This window comes from Lottia gigantea (assembly GCF_000327385.1).
Source record: "Lottia gigantea unplaced genomic scaffold LOTGIsca_57, whole genome shotgun sequence".
Lineage (NCBI taxonomy): Eukaryota > Metazoa > Mollusca > Gastropoda > Lottiidae > Lottia > Lottia gigantea.
Window position 1 is genome coordinate 1,444,235 of NW_008709945.1, and position 12,856 is coordinate 1,457,090.

The following is a 12,856-nucleotide window of genomic DNA, read 5'->3' on the forward strand; positions in this document are numbered from 1 at the left end:
TTGTGAGGCTGGTGACTTATTTGAATGTTTGCTAATTTTTTTGAAAGGTTGGTGACTTATTCGAAAGGTTGGTGACTTATTTGTGACATATTTGAATAGTTGGTGACTTATTTGAAATGTTGGTGACTTATCTGAAAGGCTAGTGACTTATTTGAGTAGTGGTGATGTATTTGAAAGATTGCTGACTTATTTGAATGGTTGCTGACTTATTTGAAAGGATAGTGACTATCTGTGACTTTTTTGAAAGGCTGGCGACTTATTTGTGATTTACATGAAAGGTTGGTTAAATATTTGAAAGGATGGTGACTTATTTGTGACTTATTTGAAAGACTGGTGACCTATTGGAGGAGTGGTGATGTATTTGAATGGTTGCTGACTTATTTGAAAGGTTAGTGACTTTATTTGTGACTTATTTTGAAAGGATAGTGACTTATTTGTGACTTATTTTGAAAGGATAGTGACTTATTTGTGACTTATTTGAAAGGATAGTGACTTTATTTGTGACTTATTTTGAAAGGATAGTGACTTTATTTGTGACTTATTTGAAAGGATAGTGACTTTATTTGTGACTTATTTTGAAAGGATAGTGACTTATTTGTGACTTATTTGAAAGGATAGTGACTTTATTTGTGACTTATTTTGAAAGGATAGTGACTTTATTTGTGACTTATTTGAAAGGATAGTGACTTTATTTGTGACTTATTTTGAAAGGATAGTGACTTTATTTGTGACTTATTTTGAAAGGATAGTGACTTTATTTGTGACTTATTTGAAAGGATGTTGAATTACTTGAGGAGTGGTGATTTATTTGAAATGTTGGTGATTTATTTGAAATGTTGGTGAAACACATCAATCTCTGTCATTGTGATTATAAATTTAGCATTTAATCTTCAGAGAGTTCACATGGTATTTTGATTTCTCCATTTTTTATTTTTTAGATGAAGGCTGGTACACCAAAATGTTATTTGAAAACCTGGAGAAATAAATAAAAAATAGACAAATGAATTCAGTAATGAGGTCAAATGCTGAGAGTGGATCTCCCCAACGTCAGCAATATGATCTTCAAGATGATAGAGGCAAAGACCCCAGACGACCGAGGAGGGTCAACTTCTATGTTAACGGAGACCGCTATTTTAAAGGAAAGAAAATGTTTGTCACTCCAAATAGATATTATAATTTCAACGATTTGTTAAATGAACTCACTGGAAAACTACCATCTAATTTAAATCTTCCATACGGTGTACGACAGCTTTATGAAAAACATGGCCAGCGAATCACTGATGTTGATGATTTACAAGATGGAGATTGGTATGTGGCTGCTGGTTTCGAAGGGTTTAAATCTATTAAATATGGTAGTACTGACATGGAAGTTTGGTCAATGTGTAAGTACTTATATTTTTACTATACTTTAAATTTTCTGTTATTAATAAGGATTTTAAAAATTGTGTTCAAGCACGGCCAAAAAAAAAATATGTTGGGTCAATGCGAAATAGTAAACTGGTCTGCCATTCCAACAAAAAGCTGGAAGAGAGTTAGAGATTTTGTCATCTTGGCATTCATAGAGGACAAAATTGAATAAACAAATTCTATGATGCACTAGTCAATTAGTAGAATAAATGTTGACTTCTGGATTTGGGCCATAGGTAGTTTGTGTTGCTATGAGTGAACACAACAAGAGTCCAGTATATGATAAGTGTATAAACTCAGCAGTTTTAAAGGGATTTTAAAGAACTGAGTGTTTTATGACACCCAAGGTCTTATTTGTTACAAGCAAATTTTGCGGGGATGACGTCATAAAACATTTAGTTTTAGTGGAATTGCAGGAACCACAGATGTCTGATTAAAAAATGGAATGGTGCAAATTAATGCTCTCAGTGATAAGCATCCAAATTTAGAAAACCTCTTTACAATTTACAATAATTTGTAGATCAGATATGAGGATTACCAAGGTTATTGATGTTGTTGTAAATGATTTTTCTTCCGTGTCTTTGAAACCATAAGAATGATTGCAATTGCCTTTTGGGGATAATCCTCTTTATTTTTGTATTTCTACAATTGTCCTCAGGTTCATCGTCTTATCTTCGGCGGGATATGAACACTAACATTCAGGAAAACTCAACCCGCAGTTCCTGCAATACTATTAATAGATTGCTTCCTATCCTGGAGGTTACATTATAATTCCAAAGACATTCTCATAGCCATAGAACACAGACTTGCAAGAAAACTCAACCTTTTAGTTCAATACCTTCTTCCACAAATTCTACTAATAAATTGCTTCATATCCTACAGGTATCAGGATCTTCCATTGTTCTGTATTGTCAGTCTGAAATATACAGACTTGATATTGTTATTGATTTTCATGGTTCTATTATTAACACCCTGCTTGATTATAATGCATCATTGTAAACACATTGTCAATCATAATTACCTGTCGAGTTATTATTTCTATTTTACTCTTAAATACTATTGATTCAGTCCATGACATTTTGTTGATTAGGATTCAGTGTGATTAACAAGGTAGTATTCAGCGTTTATTGCAGCAGACACACTAGGGAGTCTTGTATAAAAGAATATTCGATAAGCGTTTACCACAATGGGCTGGGCCTGGTCTATTGCAGCAGACACACAAGTGTATTCCGGCTAAAAAAAACAAAAAAACTCAATAAAATTGGCTGACAGACTGAGCAAACACTAGGGTATTCCGACAGACTGAGCCTTAGGGGACAGAGAAAAGAAAGAAATAGCCATGTTTACAAGATAACAATCAGGATCTTGTTCTAGATATATTAAGTGTTGTTGGTTATTTTGGTACAGACACATAGGTTTAGAAGGGGAATGGGTGGGGGTGCCAGTCATTACAGAGCAACTCAATGTAAGATTAAGGTACATACTTGGGTCAGTAAATGCATATTTAGCCTTGGCTTTTTGAAGAGTGTGGAGGCTCAACAACTTCTTGATTCCTTTGCTCTACTGCACCTGCTCATCTATATTGCAGCAGGCGAGACTAGATATCGATTCTTTTAAAAGTGAATTTCCTTTCATTTCTTAGACAATTTTTAAGCATAACTTCACTTGAGTTGACTTGAGTATAATGACACAGGACAAATTCACATGTCTCATGTTAATTTTGATGAAACTTTTTTTTCAAATAGTCTTTTGCTGTTTTATCGTGACTTTCAAAGAACAAAGGGGAAGAATTCACGAAAAAGATTTTTTATCTAGTTAGAAAAAATCAGTCGGATTAAATATTCAACATGTTTGTTTGAGTGATACTGTTTTTGAGTTGATATGCTTCGATCTATAACTTGATGATGACAATATAGCTTGTTGAAACATTGTGTACAATACAATAAAACCCAGGTGTAGTATACCATAATATTGTGTTACCCACTGTTTTTTTAAGGACCTATCCTTGATACCCTTGAACCCTTTATTTATTGTACCTCACGCTTTGCTATATCTATGTTTTGAGTCCTATTTTTATAGTCCTAAATACTACTTAGTGAGCCATGATTTTAGTTTCATAAAGATTGGAATTTGCTGACATCATTGAGGTATAAAGCACATAGTCCTCAGCAAACTTTAGCCTAGTCACCTTTTCCCTTTTCCACTTTTCTTCCGCGATAATTTTGATCTAGTACAACTGACCTCAAGACCCTGTTAAGAGGTCAACCTCTTTCAGTCTATTCTTTAAGAGCAACGTATGTTGTGTCAATGAACGCTCATAAATAGGATTTGTATGTAAATTTGCTTAGATGAGATAATATATGAATATAATTGACCCACTAGGCGAGGTATAAAAAGCAATTTACCACCTTGGTGTTTTTTTTTTACGCCATTATTAAAGGTTTAATAAACGTCTTTTTCTATTGAATTACCTGGGAGAATACCCGTTACTTGTAAATTATTGAAAGCAAACACAATCTATTGTGTGGGGTATAATGAGGTTTTCTTTAGGCTGGTGTCTTGGGAATATTTCTCAATAACGCCTTTTAATCACTAGAGAGCTTCAGTGAATTTGAATGACATTTAAGTGATTTTTTAATTGAATCGGAATCAGTGAATTGTTGATCATATTTTTAATACTTGCATGTCACTTGTCAATCTTCCAATCAACTTGTTATTGGTTCTTTACATTAAATTATCTGTCAAAACATTTTCGCCTTTTAACAAGGTGTTTTGAGTTGTGAAACACAAAGTTATCAGTTTTTTGGATTTATAGTATTGTGGATTACGATTATGTCATTTGAAAATGGATTTAATTTTGGATTCATGATTGGAATTATGCCATAGAGCATTAGTTTACATTTGTCTTTCATTTTACAAGTCATGTGACTAAAACCAGTACTTTTGTGGAAGATTTTTATCTGTGACAATCACATTGTATTTTATCAGGATGCTTCCTGATATATTTGCTAGTCCATACATACAGTCTCAAAGAAAACGAACTCGAGTGAAAGTAAACAGTCATGGCTTAGATCCAAACGTGTTCTTCATTAGGTTACAGATAGGAAGTAAGAAAGTTAATTAAGATGTATAATTAATGAGTGATATATAGTATTGTGTATATAGTTGAGTTGGAGATAATTAAATGTTGTCAAGGGTGTGTCGGTCACTGTCCTGTTGGTTGGAATAATAATCTTTAATCAGTTCTCATGAGGATATGATATATTGTAAAGAATTTATTTTAAAGTTGCCCTGACTTTTTTTTAATGATCTTTTTTGTTTCAAAGATTTTCAAATTTATTTGTTTTGTTTTGATTTATTTTCACTCATTCACCGAATCTTAAAGATTTCCAATTCAGTCAATAGATTTTTAAGATTGAAAAATTTATGAGTATTAATCAAATTGTCGATATTTGTATGAACCTTAGAGTCATTCATATTTTAAATATCAATCTTATTTGATCTTCAGCAATGAATTAGAAAATAAAAAGCCCGGTGTGATAGTTACTGGTTTAAGTTCAGTTCCATTGATAAAATTACAAGATTGAAAAAGTTTTGCAAACTATTCGATATTTGTATAAACCTAAGAAGGCATTTATATTTTGATTTTCAATCTTATTTGATCTGCAGCCTACTTAATGAACCATTATCAATCAATGATATATTTTTACTTTCAGCTAAACCAGTCAAAAGTTCCAATTTTCAACTTGGTGGAGACATATCACATGGAAGATACCAAGGATATTCCAACAATGCTTTTGCTCCTAGTAGATATTTTAGGACTCACGGTTCATACTCTAATAAAAGATGGTCTGGTCCATCAGGAACCTCGCCTCATAAATTTTCTACCTCTGATAATTACGGAAGTAACAAACCCAAGGTCATTACTGTGGTCAGAAATGGCGTGGCACCAAGGAGTAACGTGAAAATTCTTCTGAATAGGAGGAGTGTTCAGTCCTTTGAGCAGTTGATGTGTGATATTTCGGAAGCGTTTACTGCGAAAGGAAGGAGTCACAAAGTGAACAAACTTTATACAATAAAAGGCAAAGCAGTACAAAGTGTGTCAGACTTTTTTCGTAATGATGATGTATTTATAGGGGTAGGGTATGAACAATTCTCTGTGGATCAGGTACAACAGATAATTCAGGAACTTTATCCTGATGAGTCTCAACATAAAAGTATAATGAAAAGTTGGGATAAGTATCAGAAAAAGCGTGAAGCGAGGGAAATCGAGGCTCATCCCACAACTGATAAACGTGACAGTGGTTTTGCGGAACCTAGCGATTCCTCGCATCGTGACTCGGACACTAATATAAACGAAGGTGCGACTAGAAATAGTAAAGAAATTGCTCAAGATCAGGATACTTTCCCATCGTCATCGAAAACTAAGGAAGCTAAGCTGCGCAGACGACAACAAAAACAAGGAGAAGCAGAACAAAGAGCTATTGAAGATGAAAAAAGGAAGAAAGGATTAATTCCCTTGGAACAAATAAATTCTTATAAAGCTCTGGAGGAGGCAAAGAGAAGAAGAAAAGAAGAGAGTAGGAGATTAAAAGAGCAGGCTGAAGAACAGAGGAAAAGGGAAACAGATCAACAGCTTCATCAAGAACAGGAAGAAAGGAGAGTGAAGCTGGAACAGGAAGAGCAAAGAATGAAAGCAGAAAAGGCTGCCAGGAAGCGAAAAGAAGAGGCGGAAAGAGCAGAAAAAGCCGAAAGGGAGGCCAAAGAAAAGGAATTGAAAGAACAAGAAGAAAAGCAAAACCAGGAAGCTGAAGCAAAAGAATTAACAACAACAGAATCAATCGAAAAAGAATTGACAACAACAAAATCAACTGAAAAAGAAAATGATGAACCTGAGAAAGAGAAAACTGATCAAGAAAAAAGGGAAGAAGTTACAGATGACCTTGAAAAACCTGTCGCTGAGCAGATCGAAATCAAGGAAGATGTAGATGACAACAAAATTAAAAATGAGGAAGAAAAGGAAAAAGAAAAATCTGCTGAAATCAAGGAGAAATCTGTGGTTGAGGAAAAGATAGATGAAAATATCATCGAGAATAAACCAGCTCCAGAAAAAACAAAAGATAAAGTCAAGGACAAGGAAAATGAGAAATCTCGGAAAAAATCTAAAGCGAAAGTGATACGTAGGACTAAATTAGAACGTCAGATCAGTAAAGACGAACATGTTGTTGCCAGATATGAAATGGGACGTGTCTTAGGTGACGGAAACTTTGCTGTTGTGAAACAAAGTCGTCTGCGTAGTACTGGGCAAGAATTTGGAATTAAAGTGATTGACAAAAGTAAATTAAAGGGAAAAGAACACATGGTTGAAAATGAGATTGAGATAATGAAGGAATGCAATCATTTTAATATTGTGAAATTATATGAAGAGTTTGAAACTAGAGATAGGCTTTATCTGGTTATGGAACTTGTCAAGGTAAGCTATTTAATTTAGCACCAATTATCAGGATGATTGAAATTCTATTAGTTCCTGGTATTACTAAAACCAGATCTGAAGACAAATTCAATTAATTAAATGTTCTGGACCTTATTTTCGAAACTTAACTCAGATAAAATCTAGATTTTAAGCTATATTGTATAATGATTAACTTAAGAGATGACTGGAAGTTTTCTTTGGTAGTCGATTGAACTTCATTTGGCAAAAAAGTTGTCAGATCTTAAATGAGTTAAGGAACCTACAACAAATAGATGAATGCCAAATTATAATTAAGACCAACTAAGACCAATATTCTAAGAGTGTGTATAAACCCCCCTTCACAGCTCAATATCTTAAATTGTGCATTTACATTTCCCTCCAAGGGTTTCCCAAATTTTCAAAACAAACCCCAAACACTTTTAGGTTATAAGAGTCAAATTATAGAAAAAGAAAAACAGATTTCTTTCATCCAAATCTGATTTCTAAAATGAGTTAATTATATGTTTTTTTTCCCACTTTCAATTCACCCCATTAATAACAGGATTGTTGCTTTGATATGTTAACATGTTAATTTATAACATAGCTTTCTGTTAATAGAACATTCACTCCATTCACAAAACCAATTTATATTTAGGTGACCCTAATCCCTTTTCAAAAGGACAATTTGGTATAAGGTTTATCTATTAACATGTAAAAAGAAATCTTAAAACATGTTGCTGTTACTCAGAGTTTCACGCTATGTGATCTTCAGATATAAATAGACATTTATTAAAGGACACTCTAACATTTAAACTTCACAAGATAGATGACGAGTCCAATTTAAAACATTAACAATCCTTGTGTATAAAGGAGAAATCTGTAAATGAAAAAGTGGACAAGTGTTTTGAAACTGATGAACATGAATTAAAAAAAATTAAAAATTAAAAAATTCAATACAGTCATTGGGCTTAAATTTGGAAAAAAATGTTGGAGAAAAGACCATAGGACAATTCTAGCCACAAACAGATAGTTGATACTCTTCAGTTGGCTACCTTTCTGCAAATTCTTATATCAACTGCAATAAGGACTACCAGAATTATGTTCAAATATTTCTTACAACATTTAAAAGTGCTTTTAATATTAAGGTTTGAATGGAAATTTTAACAATAAATCTTGTGTGGATTTACATTAAATTTTATACATTAAGGAGGAGATTACAAAAGTTTAATTTCCTTTGACGTTGGGTTGAAGTCCCATAATATAACACTTATATAATAACAAGCCTTTGTCCCTTCTCTTTATAAATATGTGTTTATTGCCCTTTATTGAGTTTATAGTTTATAATATTATTATGTAGCTGTTATATTTATAATAGGTCTTTATAAAATCTGTGTTGAACCAGGTAAAGGAATTTTTATTTTGTCATGTTCTATACCTCTCAATACAATAGTTATTTCACGGTACTGTTTTATAACACAACTTAACATACTTTAGGTTTGTGTGAACCAACTATAGACCTCCTAATCTTCTTAATTATTATGTGTATGAAGTAATCTATTACTAAATACAAAGAAAAATCTTATAACGTTACTTTGGCATTATCTTTTTGAAAAAAGTAGGCACTGGTAGAAACAGTATCTGAAATAAGTCGGTGGGCAGACAAAAGCCCCTCTATTCAGAAGCCCTTTTGTCCTAAGTCTTTTGTCTGGGTTCAAAATTGCAGTGGGGCTTTTGTCTGAATTTTTTTTTAATGTGTTAGAGACAGGAACCAATCCTACGTTTCTTTCATGTTACTAAATGGTTTATTTTAGGGTGGTGATTTATTCGATGCTATCACACAGAGTGTTAAATTTACAGAAATTGAGGCAGCTAGGATGGTCAAAGATCTGTGTAATGCTCTATTTTACCTTCATTCTAGAAACATTGTACATAGAGACTTAAAACCTGAAAACTTATTGGTAAGTAGCAGACACGAACATAAACTTTGGCATAAGACATCACAGTTTAAAAAAAAAAGACAAGAAACAATCACATTTTAAGAGAACTACAATTTAGGTTCATGAGGATCCTCTCTACTAGCTTGTCCTTTTCCATCCTCATTCCTAGATAATCTGTACCCACTTACAACTAGGGCAGACTGAAATCAAGGATCTAAACTTACTTTTAAGGATTTCTTAAAGGGATTTAACGAATTGAAATATTCCTGTCTATTCCTGCATATTATTATTTTGACAACAGGTGCATAGAAATAAAGATGGTACTGTATCATTAAAACTAGCTGATTTTGGTCTGGCCATGGAAGTTAATGATTTAATCTATACTGTTTGTGGTACACCAACTTATGTTGCTCCTGAAATACTCTCAGAAATAGGTGAGTCCTAAATTAACATTATTAACTAGAATCCCCTAGTTTTCCAGATTATCCCTAGGGTAAGAAGGGGTGTGCATTATCCATGCTTTTTCACTGTATTCACAATTTTAAGGCATATGAACTCTCCAAAAGGAATGCCCAGATGACAAACCAAACATCACCATAATGAACTCATTTCAGCAATATCTGTATTGTTTTTTAGAATATTAATAATGTCTTGGAATTGACCATCAAACTTTTATGGTTTTTGTTGAACTGTATAACAACTGGAACTTTGACTTGTACTGAAACAAGTAAAGCTAGCTAGTAATGAAAACTGTGTGATTTTTATTGAATTGTAGAAGAACTGAACCTCCGATTTTATATATGAAAAGCTACTAAAAAGAACTGTCAACCATTTGTTTAAACTGTTGTGGTTTTTGTTGAATTACAGAAGATTTGGTACTTTGATTTTTCTTTGAAGTGTTACAGGAACTTGAAGGGCAATATTTGTTTAGCAGTTTATGTATGATCTTTGATTTTATTTACAGGTTATAGTTTAGAAGTTGACATGTGGGCTGTAGGAGTTATTATGTATATATTATTATGTGGTTTTCCACCATTTAGAAGTCCTGATAGAAAACAAACTGAATTATTTGCTATGATAAAGGCAGGAGAATATGAGTTTGTGATGCCATATTGGGATGGCACTTCTTTATGTAAGTTTCCTTTGTCTGTATTAATTTCGATACACCCTGAGTGTAGATAAAAGATGTTATTAGGGGGTGAAAGCTGATAAAAGGTCAGACCTAATCGCCTTGCAGACAATAAAGTCTTTAGATAGCATTTAGCAATTGTATGATATATAGACACAGCTTTATGGAAGAAAAACGTATCAAAACATTGCCTCAAATTGATTTCAAATTTTGTATGCTGATTTATATTTTTGAACTTTGTATATTGATATTTTTTGAATTTTGTATATTGATATTTTTTGAATTTTGTATATTGATATTTTTTGAATTTTGTATATTGATATTTTTTGAATTTTGTATGCTACATACATTGGCATATTTTGAAATATTCATAACTAAATTTGTCAAAAAACTTAATTTAGTAAAGTTCTTATGAAAATTGATTTTTCAGATGCAAAGAATTTAATAGGTCATTTATTGGTAGTTGATAGAACCAAACGATATTCCTCTATAGATGTACTAAGTCATCCATGGATTATATTTAATGGGGAAGCCAAGAACTTCCCTGATAGTATTTCTATTGAGAAGCAACGAAGGGGTAGAGTGCAGGAACTGGAGAAGGAAGCTCTTCAAAATTTTGAAAGTTATCAGAAAGCTAAAGACAGGAGGATGAAACATCTTGAAGAGTGAAATTGTTTTATGGATTATAATGATGAACAATTTGATATTTGCCATATTTTTTTAATTAGAAACTCGAATTTTAAATCCCTCCTTTGTAAATGTGTAATATCAAGTTAATTCTTTTGCAAATATGGTGGCATTGACATATAAAGCATCTTAAAGAGTGAAATTATACAATAATTATACAAATAGTTTAATACGCCATATTGCTTTTTATTAAAAGTCTCAAAATTGAAATCCGTCCATTGTTTTGTGATATATATATCAAATAAATTGCTAAATAAACATGCTGGCTTGAAATGATGAAGAAATTAGGAACAACTCTAATGATAAAACCAGCCAAGTCCTTAATGCAAATGTTGTTAGGCAATGTCAAGCATAATTCTGTACAATGCTTCTTATTGGCTTTTTCAGAAATTTTGAAATCACCAAATTTCATTTCTTTAAAACTTCAAAATAATTGGAAAATTGACAGAATAAGAAATTATTTTTAAATATTTAAAAAAACTCTAAATTGCTTGCTCACACTTTTGCTGAAGATATTTCTATCATTTTGTAAAATTTTAGACAATATTTGTAATATTTTGTAAATTGTTTTGAAATATTAGGACATTGTTTTGAAATATTTTGGACATTGTTTTGAAATATTTTGGACATTGTATTGAAATATTTTGGACATTGTTTTGAAATATTTTGGACATTGTTTTGTAATATTTTGAACATTGTTTTGTAATAATAAATGTTTTGGACGATATTTGTAATATTTTGTAAATTGTTTTGTAAACATTCCTATTGAGTGCTGAGTATTGTATAAGACTGTGATATGTACATAAATCAATATTTTATATTTGATAATACCAAAAATATTCTTACTTATATTTCAAGGGGTATTCACTTGATGTATTTTCATAATATATTATGTAATAAGGGTTTAAAGGATGCTAATTCTATAATTTATAAGAAATATTGTCAACTTGCGAAATTAGAAGAACATTTTTTTTGGGAAGGTAGGGTCTTGTAATCGCCACTCAATTTTAGGCTTTTGTGAATTTTTCATCCAAATAGGTGCAGATTATTTACAGTGACGAATTTTTTCCAGATTTAATGGAGAGTTCCGATGCATATTATATTCACAATTATTCTAATACTGTACATTATTTGAAAGCTGACAATGTGCTCAAATACCTGTAAGAGTATATATTATATGAAATAAACCTTCTTACACTTTATTATTTGATTTGAATATGATTTGTTTTAATGTTTAGATATTGTGCAACATTCTGTTTTTAAATATAGGAATTTGGAAGGATTAAAATCATGTGTCCATTTGTTTATTTACTAATATCAACTACCTTACACCTAATTTGTTAATTATTTTGTTAATATTGTAATTTTAGTGATTTATCTGTGATATTATTTGTATTTGTTGATTTTGATAAATTTAATCAAGGTAATGACTTTATCATGTTGTAATAATTTTAAATTATCATTTATTTTATAATTAAGATAATTTAAAGTTATTTAATTTTGAATTGTGATACTTTTAAGTGATCATTTTTTTATCATTTGTGATAAGTTTAAATTATCATTTACTTTATAATTAAGATATTTTTAAGTTATCATTTCTTATTGATTTGTGATCATTTATCGTATAATGTGTGATAACTAAGTGATCATTTTTTTTATTCAAATGTGATCATTTACTTTTTAGTATATGATGATTTCAAGTGATAATATTATGCACTTCATTTAAATCCGTCCGTTAAATATTTGTTAAAAACATCATTAAACTATGAAAGTTTGTCATAAAGAATTATCAAAGCAAACATAAATACCTATGCATTAGCATATTATTTTTACATTGTCAATTCTAGGATTCACAAAGTCTTAAAAGTTAATGTGAACATAATATAAGTGTACATTATTATGCTAAGGGATAGAACTTAAATTTAGCATTGGATTTTCATGTTGAATGATGATACTGATAGCTTGAATTAAGTTGTATCAGCTGGCAAAGCTAACCTTAAGGAGAATAAAAATATGCAGTTTGTATATCCGTCCCATATTATGTTATATAAGTAATATTCTGTTGTTTTTATGATATCTTATTTTGATATTCAGTTGTTTCCGTCCATTAAAAATATTTCAGTGTTTACTGTAGACTATTGAAAACTATTTCAGTGTTTACTGTAGACTATTAAAAACTATTTCAGTGTTGGCTGTAGACTATTGAAAACTATTCCAGTGTTTACTGTAGACTATTGAAAACTA

At 31.3% G+C, this 12,856-nt stretch overlaps 2 protein-coding genes across 2 annotated transcripts; both read left to right on the forward strand.

Moving 5' to 3' along the window:
- Window positions 1-1,087: 1,087 nt before the first annotated feature.
- LOTGIDRAFT_64764 (hypothetical protein) lies at window positions 1,088-5,575 on the forward strand (the record flags this gene model as incomplete). Its single annotated transcript, XM_009063286.1, has 2 exons — window positions 1,088-1,380; window positions 5,227-5,575. Coding segments are annotated over 2 exons (642 nt in total), but the record flags the coding sequence as incomplete, so codon positions are not given.
- A 603-nt stretch (window positions 5,576-6,178) lies between these two features.
- Window positions 6,179-10,465, forward strand: LOTGIDRAFT_194203 (hypothetical protein; the record flags this gene model as incomplete). The annotated part of the gene is made up of 5 exons (XM_009063401.1): window positions 6,179-6,880; window positions 8,671-8,817; window positions 9,098-9,230; window positions 9,761-9,928; window positions 10,356-10,465. Coding segments are annotated over exons 1-5 (792 nt in total), but the record flags the coding sequence as incomplete, so codon positions are not given.
- Between the last annotated feature and the right edge of the window lie 2,391 nt (window positions 10,466-12,856).